The sequence below is a fragment of the Cyclopterus lumpus genome, chromosome 15 (genome assembly GCF_009769545.1).
Source record: "Cyclopterus lumpus isolate fCycLum1 chromosome 15, fCycLum1.pri, whole genome shotgun sequence".
In the NCBI taxonomy this organism is placed as follows: Eukaryota; Metazoa; Chordata; class Actinopteri; order Perciformes; family Cyclopteridae; genus Cyclopterus; species Cyclopterus lumpus.
Genome location: NC_046980.1, coordinates 21,712,395 through 21,732,034, shown reverse-complemented (window position 1 = coordinate 21,732,034; position 19,640 = coordinate 21,712,395). Strand labels below are relative to the sequence as shown.

The 19,640-nt window shown below is 43.9% G+C and overlaps 1 protein-coding gene across 1 annotated transcript; it reads right to left on the bottom strand.

Annotated features, from left to right (window-relative positions):
• Window positions 1–6,284: 6,284 nt before the first annotated feature.
• On the bottom strand, window positions 6,285–18,499 carry LOC117743916 (rab11 family-interacting protein 2). The gene is made up of 6 exons (XM_034551887.1): window positions 18,321–18,499; window positions 16,927–17,516; window positions 13,594–14,000; window positions 11,976–12,321; window positions 10,586–10,658; window positions 6,285–8,475 (listed from the first exon to the last, which is right to left on the bottom strand). The coding sequence occupies exons 2-6, from the start codon at window positions 17,277–17,279 to the stop codon at window positions 8,251–8,253; spliced, it is 1,404 nt and encodes a 467-aa protein (XP_034407778.1). The 5' UTR covers window positions 17,280–17,516; window positions 18,321–18,499; the 3' UTR covers window positions 6,285–8,250.
• Between the last annotated feature and the right edge of the window lie 1,141 nt (window positions 18,500–19,640).

Sequence of the window (19,640 nt, the reverse complement as noted above, 5' to 3'; positions counted from 1 at the left end):
AAGGACCTGCTAGGACACGGTGAAGGACTGCAGCAGATTTGTTCATATTTGGTTTTAAGCCCCCCCGTGATTTGAGGCCGTGTTTGGACACAAACATATTTAGATTGGTCCTCGGTGATAAGTTTGAGCCCTGCGTAGCGAGACATTCTTTATGGAGGTAATGGAAACAAGTTGGATGGATCTTTTACCGTGAAATAGGCTGCAGCCATCCTCCTGACGTCTGGATTTATGGCCTGGTAATTCCCCTCTGGAGTAATTTGGCTGGTACATCTGCAGCTTAGCAGCATTCCAGCAGAGCTCTCCTGTGCTGTGAAGTCAGGAGATGACTGATTGATTGATTGTATTACTCTAGTTTTAACATGGCTTTGCTGAGCTATTGCAGTGAAGTTCTAATGTGATCTATCCACTGCAAACTAAACAGTGAGCTCGCGTCACTGCTTGCAGGATAACCCAGCAGCATAACCATAGTTAAAAAGTGAACATAGCATAATATCCCACAACAATAACAATACACATATGACTGTTATTTTGATATGAGCAAATTCAACTTCCTTAATCACAAAAAAAAAAAAATTACAATTACGACACATCTAGTTGAAACAAGACCCACTCTTAATATAGGGTCATTCAGACTTCTGCTTGATGATGATTGGATTTATTTCTTCACTGTCGATCATACCAAAAAGAGATCATCAATGAAAATTCATCACTGCTTCCAAACCAGTGATCCCCCCATCTGGTGACAATAACAGGCTAAAAAAGGTTTCCTAAGTTTCAGGTGATAAGTTCCAGGAACGTGCTGCTCAGACAGTGATAATGAGATCAGTCGCTCACCAGCTTGAGGAAACACTGTGGTCCTATTAGTTCAACCGGCTCCCCAAAACATCTAGAAGAGGGTCTGATGCACAGGGAACATATGACTTGAGAATTAGTTAAATTATTGGATGGAATTCCTACTATTCTTTATTTTTACATTACTAAACTAAAAGTAATGAGTGGGTCATTAACCACTGTTAACGTGGCCATTCTGCCAATTGTTGGTTTTTCCCTTCTTTTAGCATAGTTTCAACATTTCACTAATGTTTTGTTAGCTTAAGTTCTGATAAAATGTTTAACGTCACATGACATTACCGCTATTTAATGCCATTTAAAACACAGCTAACGTAACTGCACTTGATTACAGAGTTAGCTAATCTAAAAAATAAAAAAAATGAATTAGCTAATTAATGGCGAGTTAGGCAACCAGCAACATCCATGGAAAAGCCACAGCTAGCTAAAATATAGATGACAGCTAGCTAGCAACATTAAAATAGTAAGATTACCGAAATATTACTGTGCACATAGAATTTGCATCTGTCGTTTTGCAGAACAGCAGTATCATTATTAACAATATCTTAGTTGCTTGTGCGTGTGTGGCATCTTGTTTTTCTGTGTACAATAACTTAGCAAACAGTAAAATGTGATTAAGTAAATTAGCTAGCTAATGTAATATGTTAGTTAACAGCTAACATTAGCAGACTGAATTGCTAAACGTGACTTAAGAATGAAATAACGTTATCCGAGACCGTAAATACGCAAATTAATACCTGCTGAAATACCCGCAGGAGAAGTGACAGCAAATGGATACATATTTACGACCACAAAATGAGCAGGTTTGTCACAACATTACAACGTTATCCAAGGCCCGTAGACACTATATACTTTTTTATTCCTTCAGCTCAAGGAATACCGTCTGTGTATGTTATGTTGTTCCAATTCTTATGCAGATATTGGAACATTTGTAATCATTGTATGCAAAATGTTGTCCACAACATGTCTGAGAAAACAGTATTGTTCTGGATTATACACTATGCTTAAAATTTTATAAATAAAAACAAATGCATTTCCTTAAGACCAGCGCCTCCTGATTGACTATGTTAACAACTGACTGTGTATTATGTGAGCTTTACACAAAAGCTCTTTCAATGGTTGAAAGAAAATAAAAAGGTATTTACAATGTTAGTGACAACAGGATTTGAATACACTTACAAATGGGCCGAGTAAGGATCATAAAAATAATGTGATTTTTGAATGTACAGGATAAAGGTTTATTGACATCCCTTTTGTAGCCATATGGGTTCTAGTCGGTATCCATCAGCCTTGTTTGCTGCTCTATGTTGACAGATTCCCTGTTTTCTCTGGTTGTCATCTGGCTTCGTTCACCTGATAGCAGACGCGTGGCAGCGATCACAGGAAGACAATACCATCAATACAAAGCACAACGCTGGGCTCCGCAGCACGTTTGACACCTGATTTATCTCAAGCACCCATTCAGATTACTTAACGATCCAACAAAGGGTTCTGCGTCGGAGGAGCGGGTGGGGTCTGACACTGGGGAGTTTGAGGGGTTAACCTTGACATCTGGCCCCTGATCATCCAACAAGTTCAGGCCAGCTGCCCAAATAGGTCTGGTTTTCCCCATAAAAACACCTCATCCATCTGCTGAATTTCTCCTCATATAGGTTTCTCCATGATTACCTGGGGCACTTCCATTCACAGACGCGTGCGGGGTGACACCGATCCCTCATGTGACGCCCATCCATATTTAAAGGGCAGTGCAGGTGACCTGTGGGTGGCCCTTTCTGGCACGCTTGGGCCCTCCTGCACCCACAGAATCTTACATGACACGTTTGTTGGATATTTGCCTCAAATTACAGCAATGACACAATGCACAATGGGCTTTAATCTAGAAGGCATCCAGATGACACGCGCCGTACAAAAGCTGGGATCTGTGTAATTCGATCTGACGATTAATGCCGTAAGGATGACAATGAGTGTGCCAATTAGCTTATGAATACAACAGGTGACACCTACATGAAGCCCAATTACACACCTATTTGTGTTCAGCGTCTCCCGCGGCAGACAAGAAGTTAACGCAAGGGAATGAAAAATGCATCATGATGGATGCTGCCAATTATGTCACCAGACATTATTTTTAAAATGATCTTCATGAGCGTGGCTGCATGTAAATGTGACTGACACTTGAATTTAGCAATGTTTTATCCTAATTATCCAATTAGCACAGGTGGTTGTGTCACCGTTTCAGTCACCTGTAGCATTCAAAGATTGTGTCACTAAAGGGATTAGGCGGTGAGTCATTTAGTATTTTCCTGGAGTCCGTGGTTACCAATACCAAGCATCTTTCATCTCCAACGGTGAATGAGGGGACACTTCAGGGAGAGAGATGACGGACGGACGGACGGACGGGGTCATGTTTTAGGTGGCGGGGATGCCAACTCAGCCACAAAGGCTTCCTCTGGTAAACAACACAAGTGTTTCTTGCCCAAAAAGACTTTACACAGACGTGTTGCACTCACAGGCAAATTAGAGGAGTTTTAACAAGCAATCTTGCTTCTCACTTCTGCCAGGAAGGCATGGGAATGTATCCGGAACAAAAGGAATAGATGCTTTAAGCAAAGTGAGGGAGGGGAAGGGGAGGGGACACACACACACAAAAGCTTTGACACAAATCAACACAATTAAAAACACTAATCGTGGCTTAACTACCAGTGAGATCAGAGTTAATTGAGTGGCTTTTAATTTATCCGGGAGAATGATGGGACAGGTGTTAAGACGAAAGGAACAGCTGAACAGCGATCCACTCGATGGATGATGCGCATCAGATTTACACTGCAGAGTTTGATTAACCCGATCTGCTGCAAATTGGAAGGATGCGTGAATGTCTTTATCGGCTTTTAATCTTTATGCCTGGAAAAAAAAAAAAACCCAGAAACAAAAGCGGTTTTCATTTACAGTGAGTTTATTGAAAAGGACGTTGGGAGTTTGATGAAAATGAGTGATGTTAATATCTCAAAGTGAACGTGTGGAACTGTAGTACAATGAGAATGTGTAAATCTTAAGAAATGCATCACCCGATTCTCATGAAAGCACCCGTTGACACTTTATGTACAGCCATCATTAACAGTATTATACTGTTAACACATCTTCTAGAGCCCCAGAACTACAATAATAAAAACCCATACATTCTTGTCCCCACACATTCAGGTATGAAAAAAATAATCAAATAAAAAAACAGCTCATCTACTGATGACGGGACATTTGGTGAAATCAACAGACACACGGGTAGCGCGATGAGGTTTAATGTACATGAACTCAATCGAGTGGAATCAACGGTTAATATAAAGTGTTACAGCATTGGAAAAAAAAGTGATTGACATGCAGGAAGTGACAAGAATGCAAACACACCAATTTACTTTAAAAATAAAAAAAAATAAAAATAGTATTACATTACAAGGCGTTGGGCCTCAGTGCCCATTGAGTGCAGACCGACAGGTTAGTATCAAAAGGACACGTTAGGTCTCCACCATGTTGGGTGCACTAAACTCAAAAAAGGAACTGTGCACCCGACTCCAAACTATTTTGTAAACGCAACGACGCTTCGCTAACTGCCGAGATCTTTTAGAAACGCGGCCATCGTCTCCTTCAAAACTGTGTGCCACATTACAAGCACCGTCAGGGGGTTTAGCGGGAGCTTAAGTCTTAGTGTCTGGCAGCTGTATGTGGCCTATGGCAAGCAGCATCACATTATCAGTAGAAGACTTAAGAGACTGCCAGCGCAGGTCTGGGAGATCCGACTTGAGCTTCGTGTCATCTTCATCAGAAGGTTCGACACATGCTTCGTCAACACGGGGAAAAGAAACCCCCGGATGTTTGGACTGGTTTTTGTGTGTGTGTGTGTGTGTGTGTGTGTGTGTGTGTGTAAATTACGACGCAGGCCATGGCCAAATTTTACAGGAAATTTTGAGTGCTTTGCATATTCAAATATTGACTGGATTGACAAATATTATGCAAATAGGCGAACTATAAATGTAACAATGATGCAGGTGGTTGATGGATTGTTGTTGTTGTTGTAGTTGCAATGTACACCCCTTTACAGATGCAGTGTTAGAAAACGATCCGAAAATGCTTTTCATTCAGATTTGTGTTTTAGTCTTGACATCTTCCAAAGCACCAAATTATGTCATCGCATAACGCAAACGTAGCAATCAAGCTGAAAGAAAAAGAAATGACAGGCAACATTAATTCATTTGAACTAAACAACCTCCGGGTTCAACACGCATTTGTTAAGACCTTTTTTTTGGTTGTCATCTCACCACGCAGCGGCGCACAATGTAGACCCGAGTGTAGATCCCCTGCTCTCTCTCTCTGTTGTCTACACTAACTGCACCACCAGTAGATCCCATGCTCTCTCTCTCTCTCTCTCTCTTCTCTACACCACCAGTAGATCCCCTGCTCTCTCTCTCTCTTCACCACCAGTAGATCCCCTGCTCTCTCTCTTCTCTACACCACCAGTAGATCCCATGCTCTCTCTCTCTTCACCACCAGTAGATCCCCTGCTCTCTCTCTTCTCTACACCACTAGTAGATCCCATGCTCTCTCTCGTCTCTACACCACCAGTAGATCCCCTTCTTTCTCTTTCTTCTACACTAACTGCACCACCAGTAGATCCCCTTCTTTCTCTTTCTCTCTCTTCTACACTAACTGCACCACCAGTAGATCCCCTTCTTTCTCTTTCTTCTACACTAACTGCACCACCAGTAGATCCCCTTCTTTCTCTTTCTTCTACACTAACTGCACCACCAGTAGATCCCCTTCTTTCTCTCTCTCTCTCTCTCTCTCTCTCTGTTATCAAGATAAACTAATAGAAAGCGTGTTAGTTTAGCTCAAATGAAAGACGAGTGGAGAATTCTTTTCCTTCGATTTTACACGTTAATTCCCACTTTTTGAAATGTCATTTCACAACTTTGACAGAATGAAGCCCCAGGAAGCACGTGTTCAAACGTTTCGCAGCACAACAATGTGTAAAAAAAAAAAAAGGTCAAAAAGGAGGTGAAGTGATATCAAAGTGTCTACACAGTATGTACATTGGAAGTATTAAGAGCTCGCCGAGGTCCAGGAACAGCTGCTGCCTACAACCGGCTGGTGAAGCTGTGACACGGGGGAGACGGCGTTTACACTTCAGCACATGGAGGAAGGCAATCAGTGAGGACAGATTCGTATCCACGCATCTTAATTAGTATCGCATAATACTCGTCATTTTATGAATCGATTAAAAACGTGTCTGGCTTTACAAAATACATGCGATCAAACATCCGTCCTCCAATACAAAAGGAATTTACCCAACGTGTGTGTTACATCATCGCACATACCGACGATAACTTCTGGTCCATAATGAAGACGTCGGCGTTTTGTCAGACTAGCAGAGAGAAGGGGGGGGGGGGGGGGGGGACAGGGACATTTCTTCTTCTTTTATCACCCATATGAAATGATCTCTTTGGATACACCGAATACTTAAAAAAATTTAAAAAAGGCAAGCGAGGTTCAATGGCCTTGTCATTGTACCGTATATCATTACACATTGCAGAATTATGTATTTTAAAGCCAACCAGAATACATTCAGGAACAAGAGATTTGGGCTTTAGGACCAATATGAGATCAGCAGAATTAAATTAGTGAGTGAACAACTGTGTTTGAGTGGTGTGACATTCAGGAAGAGCTTAAAATCAACAAGTGTATTGGGACCGATGACGTTCCACAGATCAGTGTCGCACTCGGCTGTGATTTGGTACCGTAAAGTTAAAAATAAAATTTTTTTAAAAAAAAGGTAAAATATTGTAAAAGACTGGACACAACGACCAGAAACGGGACAAAGTGGATCATCGTCTGACAAACGGAGCGCAGACGGCCTGCGACGGAGTTTAAAAACCGTAATACAAAGTGTGTGTTACCGCGACGACGCTCTCCACGAACGAGGAACCAACCATCAACAATGGAGACCTCCAACGTCGGGCAGGTAGTGACTCTTCTGTCTTTCAGCAGCTCGCTCGTTATTTGTTCATTAGGAACTGATAAATTTACAGAATAATAAAAAAAAAAAACTCTAATTGTGAGGACAGTTGGCTCCTGACGTCGAGCAGTCATTTGTGACTTGAATGACACGTGTTGGCTGGTTACCTCGAAACAATTATGGAGGGATCATCGTTTAATACTCCGTGAACTTGTGAGACACTTTTTCTTACTTACTGAATGTTAGAAACCTGGACAAAGAAAAGAAAAAGAGCTGAAATATACTGATGCACGGTAAACTATTAATTTGCGTAAACAGATATGAATGCTTATGGTAATTACCTGCCAAAGTGTATCAGTATGACCGTAATACAGAAATACTTATGAATGAAGACTATTTCTGTGATTTGTACCGCGTTAATACAGATATTGGGATAAAGTAGCATTTTTACCATAAAGTATCTTACAGATACAGTAAACGGTGTCCATATGTAAATGACACATTTATAAATAAAGATTGTTCAGCATGTCTCCACATGTGCAGCTAAGTACCATTAATACAATCTTCAGCAACAACTGGATTTGACACAAATGAAGGCCTGAACACAGAACTGCAGGCTTTTTCTCCAGTAAATCAAATCAACATTGAAGAGATGAGTTTGACTCCGATGTGATTAAAATGTAAACAACAGAATATAAAGCAAGACACTCAAGTTGTGATTATTGCACAAAAAGTCAGTAAAATCATCACATTTCAGACCTTTGGTCCAAGAAACTTGATGGTCAAGGATAGTCATCACAAATAAAGCAAAGCATGAAAAGTCAACAGCAATACACATTTGTTCATTGGAAGAAAAAAAAGAAAATTGTGTATATATATATATATATATACATATATATATAAATAAAAAAGGTATGACGAGAGAGAGAAACCAGATACTGCCCAGCGACGTCTTACAGTAACTCTCTCCCGGTCCTTCTAACAAAACCCATGAATCACCCAGAGGCGTTGGTCCACATCTGTAGCACAGAGGGGGGGAGTTTCGGAACTTAGGTGGCGAGCTCGAGACTTGTGCTTCAGTGTAACCACGGCGACTACAGCTTCGCTGTGGCAACCACGCGGCCTGGCTTTCAGCGCCATCTTGGCTGCACTTGCACGTGCAAACTATATAGCGAAGCCCAAAATGTGGGATTCGATTTCACGCGAATACAAAAATCGATGAGGCGAAGTACCGGCATGTTCCAGAACTACCCAACACATTGAAGAAAAAAATAATAAACTACATCCATTGAATATAACCGTTCTAAAGCAAAGACATGAATCATTAATTTGGCTTTAATCAATCCCATATCATATCGATGCATGAGCTACAGCTAAACCTCCATCAGCACATGTTTGTCGTTCTACTTTTTGCTAAGTTTACCCGCCTTCTTCTTCGGCTCATAGGGTGTCCGTAGAATGCTCGGCGTCTCCTCCATGACGCGCACGAGGAGGTTGTCGATGTAGTCCTCCAGCTCCCTGATGTGGCCGTCCTTCTTCTTCACCACTTCCTTCTGCTTGATGAGATCCTGCACGACTTCGTCGAAGGACAGATTGCTGTAGGCGAGAGCGCTTTCCTGTTTGGGCTCCTGAAAACGGGGGAAACGGGGGGGAAAATGCTCAATTCAACCACGCTACACGCTACACGCTACACGCTACACGGTCACTTCGCTCGGCTTCTGCCAATCGGCTCGTAGCTGTAGATATTCTTTGTAAAAAAAAGCGCTCCAAAATGGTTGACTGATCTTCTATGAAATGCCGGCATCTGATGACAGAGTTCCCTCACAGTGCAACCGAGGGAAGCGGACTAATTAGACGTGTTGGCCTAACGTGACATTAACCTCAGGTGTTTGTCTCTGGTCGCTAACGAAGGCTAGTTGAGAGGTTTTAAAGACGAGACTGCTCTTTGGGGATTTAGCGCCGACGTTTTCTACGGCAGACGTTGTGATCCAATACACGGTTTACAAATAAGAAATGGGACTTCTCTTTTACACTACAGCAAGCAGCTGAAAGTTGTTTCCTTTTTACTTTCTGCCATTAAAAAAAAAGAAAAAAAAAGAAGAAAATTCAAATGAGATCTTTGTTTCTGAAGGTGGTGGAAATGCCAGGCTGCATATCTCTGCAATTAAAAAGGTCAGGCTAATAAATACCCCGCTTGGCTCTTTGAGGACAACCTATTTGGACGGAGCAGCGCGGGACGGTATGTGCAGATCGTGTTGCGCGGCTACGAGAGGAGCCGTAATCGTTTTTAATGAGGGACCACTTTATCGCTTCGGTGCTGGGCATCCTCCCCCGGACGGATAGAGCAGCAAAAGCCTTCGCCCTGTTTAAAATACCACACTTATCAGCTTCCACTCCCATGCATCGGCCGAGCCTCGACCGCTGGGTAAAGACAATGCAGAGGGAGCCGGAGCGGGGGCACTGCTTACCAGGTATCTTATCGCTTCGAACCGCGGAGAGGCTACCGCGGGGCGACACCGACCAAAATGAAATATTTGCCACAGAGATTAAAATGTCCAATGTACGGCGGGGTTTTGAGAACAGAGCAAGGTAACCCATTTCCTCAAGCACACACTTAAAAAAAAAAAGAATTAAAAAAAAGGCATCTCTCTGAGAAATACTGCACTTCAGCCATCCAAGAGGGAATAAGAGAAGTGACGGCCATATGGATGTTGGCGTCACATACAAAGCATGTGCACGTGCACACGCTCTCGCTCGCTCGAGCTCTCTCTCTCTTACGCGCGCACACACACAGCATAACAATCAGGAGCTTTAGTGGCTGGTGACAAAGGCCTGGAAATGACCATGAATTGGCAAAGTAATGATGACCGTTTTTCTGCGATCAGTAGTGAGGGGAAGATAAGGCGCACACTTGGCATTCTGCAGTTGTGTCATTACAGTTTCTAATGAGCTCAGCTTTGAGAATCTAAAAGCTCAGTCCTTTGAAATCTCTCACTGCCCCTCTCCCCCCCCCCCCTCCTCCTCCCGTGTGTGGTTAATTAGGGCCTTGAAGCGGTGGAAATGGGAGCTGCCATTTCTGCGAGGCACTGCGGCGTGCACAGAGGGGGTGGGGGGGCACATGTGTGGATACCGACAGCCCTCAACACCCACAAAGAAAGGTGAGGAAAGCTATTATCAGCATTCTCTTTCTCATTTAGGCATCACTTCAGCTGCAGCTCCCTTCGCTCCCTCATAAATACCAATTTTGCAGCGTAATAGCGTGCAGATATGAGGCGGAGGGGGTTATTCCCAATTGGCAATGCATTTCACTCCCCCCCCCCCGGCAAAATAATAACTATGAAGGGTAAAAGAAATATGTTTTACGTCATTTACAAAAGACAACCTCCAATTACAGAACAAGTGCAACACACAACTACGAACGACCTTCCTGACCGAAATTTCACACCACTTCAAATTCTGATCTGATCAGACGCGATGACCGATGGGTGCAGCTGCCAATTAGCTGAATGCAAAAATCGGAATGTTCAGAGGCCTCGGAGATCAATGTCACCAGCTGCGATGTCAACTGGAAAGTTAAGAGTTCACAATTAAAAAAAAAAATCTGCATGACACGACACCAGGAAGTAATGACAGTCGCAACCGCTGGGGTCATTTCTTCCTTCTTTTAAAATTCTCAATCTCCCGTCAGGTGCGAACAAATCCATCGCCTTCACTGAGGGGCGGCGCTGTGCATCGTACCTGTTTCCTGCCATAGACGTCCTTCTTCTTCTGGCCAAACGTGATGTGCTCATTTCCTTTCGACTTTTTATCACTGCGAAGCAATCAAAAAAAAAAAGGGGAAGTCGGTATTCACACGAAGGCATTCAGAGTGAATATGTCTGGTATAACCATCACTACTGGTAATAAAAAGAGGCTCTACGGTGTCCATCCCTGTGCTAATAAAACACATTTGGATATTTAGGGCGACTGACGTTTGTATTAAGGAATAAAATATGCGTCATGCCATGTTTTTGTGAATAGGTCCATCTACAAATAACATTTGAAGCACCTTTTTGTGTTCAGCACATTAGAAATGACCGCTGGGCTACAGTACGGCAAAGAAAGCAGTAAAGATGATGGACTGGTGCTCACAGAGATAAGTGGTTAATTGCGTGGTCTATCTCTGCAGAGGATCTCATTACTATAGCTCAGAGGGCTTGGTTATCCAGCCCGGGCTCTCTAAAGAGCCACTAATGACACCTTCCCCTCTGATAAACCAGAACTTAGCCCCGGCGCTCACCAACAGGAAGACATGTGACCAGCTCGGTGGAAACGTTTGAACAACAATGCAACAGAACGAGCGATGGGAGATTTCAAAATCGGCAAGGTATTCAAAACTTTGTAAGAATGCTGTAACCAATATCCTGGAGTACAGTGGTGGTTGTCTCGTGGTGTATCACGGTCACGTTTCGGGATGATTTCTGAAATATGATCAAGAGTGAGATGCTACAAACGTCTAAGAACCTCTGCTGCACACGTGCCGACTGCAGACTCTGGCAGGCTAATATATTTAGGGATAATATTATGTTTGTATTTAAAATACACCTGATAGACAAATCAAAAAGACATGTATTGTATATTTAAGTTAACCAGACAGAGCTGCTCACACAGCATTCTGGAATATTAAATAGAATATTAAAAAGCCAATAGGACGAAGGGACATTTATCGCAGCGTCTCCTGGATAATATTTGATCTTAGAATTAATGAACTGACGTATTTGACGAAATATTTGGGGAAATTAAGTGATGGGTTGGACATTGAGGTCTACTGCTAATTGACTTTAAAATAATTACGGATATGGTCATTATATTGACAGATAAGATATTTAACTATGAATGTTACAGAATATATTACTTTGAAATATAAAGAAAAAATATTTTCTGAAAAGGTGCCTGAAACATGGTGATTTTTTATCTTCTAAATTGTATTTTGTAAGATGTGGTTTTGTATACTTGCTGATTAATGAATGAACCGTTGGGAAACCGGGAACAACCTTGTGGAAAACCTTTTGTGAGATGAATGAATGGCGCTCTGGAGGACAGCTGGGTTGTGCGTTCTCATTTTGATGAAACATGCATACGTACGTACCCGGCTTTGTAGTGGGAGATGAACGGGTTAGTGTCTGCTTGCGAGTCTCCGCTGAAGGGGTTGGGGGAGCGCAGGTCCCCAGAGCTGCCCGAACGCCCCGTGTTGTTGGTCTTGCGACCTTCCTTCTTCCCCGTCACGCGTTCCAGTAGGCTGACCTTCTCCTTTTTCTCCTTCCGCTCCGACCGGTCCCACAGCTGCCCGTGCTCCCCCTCAAACGGGTTGCGGTTGCGTGGGAGCGTGGCATACTTCTGTGGCAGGGTGTCACTGATATCAGTGAAAGGGTCACTGTGTGCCTCTCCATCCTGGTAGCCTGGCATCTCGCTCTGGGAACGCCTGTGAGGGCCGCCTGTGCCCCCCACCCCCGGGGAGGAGAAACCAAAAGCGGCACATCAACGCGTGACGTCAGAAAATATTTATCCATTTATGATAACCCATGAGGGAATTTGTGATGAAGCAATCAGACTTTTTAAATGGCCGATTTAATTTTTTTGCATTGTTTTTTTCCAAGTTCAACTAAAACCACACAACAAAAGCAACATTTTGTTGCAGCAGTAAGGACACTTTGTTATATTATGTACACCCTCCAAATCTGCTATTGTGTCCCTCCCACCCTCAGAGCTTTGGATAAGTTGCCCTCCTCTGCTTGCCACTCTGAATAATAACAATAATGATAATTAACTGCCTCCGATAGCTGTGCAGTGGAGATCGGACAGTCGAGGTGGAGCGGGCAGCGAGTAATGATTATTGACTTCTACGGCCATTTGCACATTTAATGGAAGCTTCCGCTGGCTGAAGTTGACTGCTTTAGCACAACATTACCATAATGTAGCCCATTCATTAGCAAATTAGCACCAATTACCTGTAATCACTAGATGGGGATTCATAACCATAATTAAAGACATTGCAGTCCAACCCTTTCTTGCCCATCATTAAGCTTGTTTTAGTTGCTACAGGACAGTGAGCAGCCAATGGCATTTCAGCTCAGAAATCAAAAAGCGAAACAGCATCCATCACTATTATCGTTATCATTGGCTCTCTGTATTATTGTCTTGAACATCAGTGATTACACCTACAGCAAGTCATGGAAAGAGGGAGGCAGCTCTTATATTGGTTAGAATCAGAGATCAATAAAAAGGCCACACACAGATGGATATGAATGATGTAAATAGCTCCTTCAGGTTCATATACCTTTTACGGTAACCATCTAAATATGCCTATCGCTCTGTGACTTCTATCGACCTCTACTGATGGCCACGAGACATTGCAACAGCGTTAAGAGGAAGACGGTCCCACAAGAAGAACACGATACGATTTAAGAGCAGGTTGAAAATAAACCTTTGTGCTAAGAGAAAGCATACCACAATGAAAAATAGTGTCATTTTATTGCTTAAGAACGAGGCCTTTTATCCTCATACGCAGCCGAGACACCAGTCTGTTTCCTGTACCACTGTCCTCCGTCTTTAAAAATGAAAACATGAGACCACTAGTGACTTGAATTATTAGAGACGCGATATCAATGCGCCAAGCAGCAAAACAAGCTTACCTTTTGAGAGGCCCCTTTGAGATCATATAAAATAATTTACGAGTGTGACAAAAACAAAAAAGCTCCGATCCTCACCGCTCTCTTCGATGGAGTTCATGGAATCCAGTTTGGGCCGAGAGTGGGTCCCGATGAGATCCGACATGGAATGGGCCGCAGAGAGCTTCTGGGCCCCGGCGAGCAGCGGCCTCTTGGGCTTCGCTTCGGACGGGGGTTGCGGCTCGAGGGCCGAGGACCGTTGGTGAGGCTCAGAGTCGCACGCGGCGGAGCGCGGCAGGACGGCGGAAGACGTGTCGCTGAAGCCGCCGTCGTGCTTGCGACCCTTCATTTTGTCCTTGAGCTTGGAAAAGGGCGAGCGGGGCTTCTCCTTCATGGAGAGGTCAAACATGCTGGCCGTCATGTTGTTCCTCATGAACTGGATGCTCACCTGGATGCGGCCTCGCTCTTTCCTCTTCTTCCCCGGCTTGGACTCCAAGGAGTGCCAGCTGAAATGAGAGTGGAGGACACGCGCTTAGGCGGAAGCAAATTCAATGAGACAATTTATATAAAAGAGAGCAGGATTAATGAAAATCTTCTGAGTTGATTACTCGTAATTCAGCATAATTCAGGTTTACAAAGTCAGAGTGTGGCAAAAGTCTTTACGCCATCAAACAAAGTGACAAAAGGGAAAAAAACAGCCCACATTCTTTCTAATGTGCTCTACCTACTTCTTTGTGGGCAGCACTGAAAAGGCTAATTTGAGCAGACTAATCCAAAAGCTACACACACAAACGCAGGGGGGCTTAAATCGCTTGAACTTTTTTTGACACGAATGAGAGTACAATTTATCATTTCAGGGGATAAACATTATTCTTTGAAAACTGAACACAAGAAATGGCCCCGCCGCTGAATAATATAGACCATTTCGCTTCTGCTCTCGGGCTCCTATTTGTTTAACCTCTCTGCTTTTTCAACTGGAAGTAATGGGATTTATGCTTTCACTCCGAGCGAAATAAAGTGGCATTTGCACAAATCTGGCCTTTGTTCAGAAATGCAACGACGGGCAATTGGGAAATTGCAAAGCCCCGTCGCAGGACAACCCAACAGTTCATACATGCTAATGAGACGTATCCTCAGTGTTGCAGGTGGTGACGATGTCCTGCGTCAGGATGAAACCACAAACAGTCGATGCATTCGGTCTGCTTTTGATACATTAATCTGGGGAGTTTGTTCTCAACGATGGTCCCATCAATAGATTTGCCCTCATCCACCTCCACCATCGTGCGGTTTGATCAATATAAAATCGATTGTTCTGATCTCAAACTGGGTTTTTTTCCTGGAAGGCCCCATAAACTGAACCGATTTAACCGATTTTTTTAGTCAGATTCGACACATATTTGCAAGCATTTTCTTTGTTTTCATACAATTATTGATATTTATTTCAGCATGCATGTGGATATTTGTAGTATCCTTTGAATTTCAGCATGAAATATCCGCCACCAGTTGGTATTGGCTTTTTGTTTTTAAAAACAGCTGCTGAACGCTATTCTAAACCGGCTCGGGAGCCCCGTCTCGAAAAGGCCTTGCCGGGTCCGATTCCCAGGCTGCTGATCAGCAGCCACAGCATGCTGCTGCCGTGGGGCCGGGGCTGCACCTCACATGTGTCTCAAGGCCAAGATAAACCTCCCTGTGCTTGGAGCCACAATCCTCCCACTCGGGCCTGGACCGCTGGGAAACTCCTCACAATCAACAAACACAGGTGTGCGATAATTATGGGCTGCCTACTCAGATATCAGGACGGTCTTTCCTCCCCAATATGTCAGTTCAAAAACATCGCGGATGGGCTGCGGCGAACACAGACCCACTGTGGCGCGTGGATACGGCATCGAGGGTCCCGGACGTCATCGTCAAGTACGCCTGCAGTGTGGGATTAGAGGCCAACACGCAACGCAAGCATATCCGTTACAGAGCCTCTGCTATAAAGAAGAAAAAAAAAGTGCACAGCCTGAAGGTGCATCAGGCTCAGGCTCCTAAAACAAATACAACCCATCCACACTGATTAGAACATACTGTGATTCTCCCAACTGATGGGCAAAGAGGAAGTGTGCTCATGTTTTTCCACATTGAAATGTGCAGCGAGTTAATTAGCACCGGATCCAGTTTGGTTATTGCGGGAGTTAATAAATGTATGTGTGCTGAACTTGTCAGAGACAGCGGCCCCAAGTTCAGCCTAATGTGACGTGGCCTTTTCAATCTTTGGCGGTACGGCGAGTTTAGTCCCACCCCCTCCCATTATGCATGCTCAAGCTTTTCATACAGTAATCACACAAGGGGACAATCCATAACCACGCATGCAACAAGCACAGGCGGGGGGGCAAACCGCCGGGACAGGTCACGTGTTAATCAAAAAAAAAAAAGGGCTGTCTCACTTTGAAATCAATAACCTTTAAAAGATTCAGACAAAAATGAAAACACGAGGAGAATAAGTAAATTGTACACAGAACCGGGACAAGATTAAAATCCAGGTACCGTTGGCTGTGAGAAAAAAGGGCAACTCTCCAGTCACACACACCCCTTTGAAAACAATTGTGTGTACAGGAGTGGCCTACAAGACATGTTTAGCCAGCTCTGCTAGTATCAATTAGGCCAACTGCTGCTCACCATGGCAGTGATTAAGCTAAAAGCAATTAGTCAACAATGGAGGCTGATTCATTGCTGCACCTCAAACAATAGTGTCAACAATATTGAAAAGGTTCAACTCAAATCAACACATCGGTGTTATTGCGTGTAGCCTAGTAGGGAAAAAAACACATGTAGAAAAATCCACAACTATTTTAGTTTGTGCTGTAATCCACTTATGACTGGAATAGTTGAGCAAATAATTCCCACTTCCTCACAAACATCCAGTCAGTGTTGGCGCGTGACTGTGACTGTGTGACACACACACACACACACACACACACACACACACACACACACACACACACACACACACACACACACACACACACACACACACACACACACACACACACACACACACACACACACACACACACACACACACACACACACACACACACACACACACACACACACACACACACACACACACACACACACACACACACACACACACACACACACACACACACACACACACACACACACACACACACACACACACACACACACACACACACACACACACAAAATTACATTTTTCATTTCAATGTTATTTTTCAAATTGGCTCAAATAAACGCAACAAAATCAAATGTGTTTTGATAAATTTTGCATTTTGGATGGGTGGTTGGCAAATTTTGCCTGAAATTGGCAAAGGAGTAAAACACAAAGTTAAATGAATGGCTTGCTGTAAACGTGCCTTGGAGGTGAGAACTTGGACTTATACTGCCACAGTATAGGAAACTTACTCAGTTTTCTTCCGTTGCTTGTTATCAAAGATGTCATTCAGGTTGATGGACCTCTGCCCGAGGAACTTGTCCATCCCAACCAAGGACCGGTGCATCACGATAAGGCAGAGTTCATATACTTCTGGGTTGCCCTCCAAAAGTAAACCAGGTAACTCAAACGAGGCTTCCTCTCTCCAGACAGGGTTAAGTGTCTTCTCTGCCACCGACGTCGAGTACTTCTCTTTGCCCAGCTGGATGATCGTGTAGGCATCATTGGTACCATTTTTGCCCTTGGCCTGTAAACTGGTTGCTTGAAGAACAGTGGCTTGGACATGGGTTGGAAACCACTTTTGAGACTGCTCGCCCAGTGACATCGTCAGCACTGGTTATCAACCGAGAGCCATTCAAAACAAATAATCTATGTAGTTGGTGTTTTTAGTTGGCGTACTGTGCAAAAAGCAGCACACATAGCTCACTATATAGCTTGTTGTCCATGTCAGTGTGGCTTGGGCACCCGCAGTAGCAATCCTTACAGGCAATGACGAGTCGGACAGACTGAGCGAGTCTCATCTTCCGTCAAATCACAGATATCCAAGCCACTGGTGAGTCATCTGAACAAAACACATGGAGACAAAAGAACTGCATTAGTATCTTTCCCAGAACAATTGGTGGGCGTACGAGGAGCATTGATTATTTTGAAGCCAGCAAATGTTTTCAGCCAGCTTTGATAGCAATAGCTCGCACACATGTGTGATTTTGAAGGCAATTACAGGAAATATCAAGACTAAAAACGCAGTTATATCGTGCAATGTGATTTAGTACAGTCACCATTATTAGAGCTCCCTAAACTGGAGTATGAAGAAACTGATGAGCTCATCCAGTGACACATTTGGTGCTCGTCCATTTTCACTGAATTTGTGACTGCCTCAGTGTTTTCTCCAAAAAAAAGCACCCTTGTTTTAAAACAGGGCTTCAGCCTGAGAATAAGAAACTGTAACGTTACAGTCAAGTAAAAAGTGTATTTTCCACTCCCTGTGAAGCAGCACCTGGGTTTCATATCTCCAGACGACTCATCTCTGAAAAGGTCTGTGTCTCTGATGGTCAACTTGAAGAGACACATCCAAGCTGCACATCACAGGTGTGACACAGCCACGTGAGGTGTGTCAGGGTGGGCTTCACAGTGAGCCTCCATCCTCCTCGGGGTCTGTCGTGACGAGCCCAGCTGCCATTCAACTAACACGGCGGGTGTGCCCATACGTTGCGGTAACGTTGAACGCCACGCGGCCACGTGGACGTGCGCTGCGTTGTTATGTTATGCAGAATAACGTTAGCTACGTGCGGCTAGCTCCTGAGCTAGCAGGCACACACAGAGCACACACACACACACACAGACAGAGACACACACAGCTGCTTACCTCGGTGTCATTGTCCCCGACACTTGAAGGACATTCAGGAGCGACCGGCTTCACGAATGTCTCCGTCCCTGAAGGAAGCCGCCAGCTAGTGAGACTTGTTGCTACCTCGGCCGCCGCTGTTGCCATCCATCGCTATTCACTTCTGTCGGGCCGTCAGCGAGCTGTGCTTCCTAGTCTGACGTCACTTCCACCTCACCCCGGTGGAAGTTCAAGCAGAAAAAAAAAGAAAAGAAGAAGAAGAGAGAAAAAAAAAAAAAAAAAAAAGTGGTCGCGCGCACACGCATCCGCACGCGAGTGCAAAGGTCTCGGAATGTTGATGAGAAAACTTTCATCACGTGTTGGTAAATATGGCACCGCGTGCAAAATGGAGAGCCAATAAAGGAGAAACAAGCATGCCGTGCAGGTAAAGCAGCAACGAGGCGACTATATACATTATTTTAGCTGGCGCACTCACCTCTGTGAGACGTGCGTGCGTGCGTGTGTGTGCGCGGTGCACTTTACTTGAGAGAGGTACATCACACAATCACGGGAAGTGCTTTTGTCTCACGAGTGGGACATGGAGGTGCAGATAAGGGGTTCACTTGAATGAACACAGACATGCTTGTCACCCCACTTGACAAGTGCATCTTAACCAAACACACCTGCCTGTGGTGGGTTTATCCTTCTGCCACAACCAGTGCAGTGTGTACACACCACCGGCCCGGGGCTCCGGCTGGGCCATCCATCAAACGGAGATTATTGCAGCTATCTGGAGTACATCTCTGAATGAAATGCTGGGGCTTAGTGAAATATTAGGCCCAGCAAAAAAAAATGGGAGTTAGATAGCATTTTAATACATTTGAGGATCTCCCCCTCCTCGTGTTTTGCATCGACTGCTGGTGTCAACGTTAAGTGAATAGTTACGGCACAATGTCACCTTGTGGGGGTGTGGATGTGGCAACAATGTGCAGGTTATAGCTATCCCAGTTAAGGGTGTGTAAAAAAGGCTTTTTCTTCAGGTAAAAACTTGTTTTCACCACACTACTACAATACTACTATTTTACAGTATTCAAGCAAACAAAAGAATTGATCAACATTTTCAGGATAATGTACATTTATAGCATGTTTTGACATTTAATTTCAAGTTGCACACGATGTGTCTTCGGGGGTTTCGGTTCCATCGTAAAATCAAACCGTAAAAACATCCAGGTTTTTTCCAATTTTTATTTTATTTCCCCCAAATAGCTGTGAGGTCGTAAAAAAATCCTCTTATTCCACACTGTCTGACAGTATCTGCAATATTCTTGATGTCTTGTGTCTCATATGTATATTGGCAATATG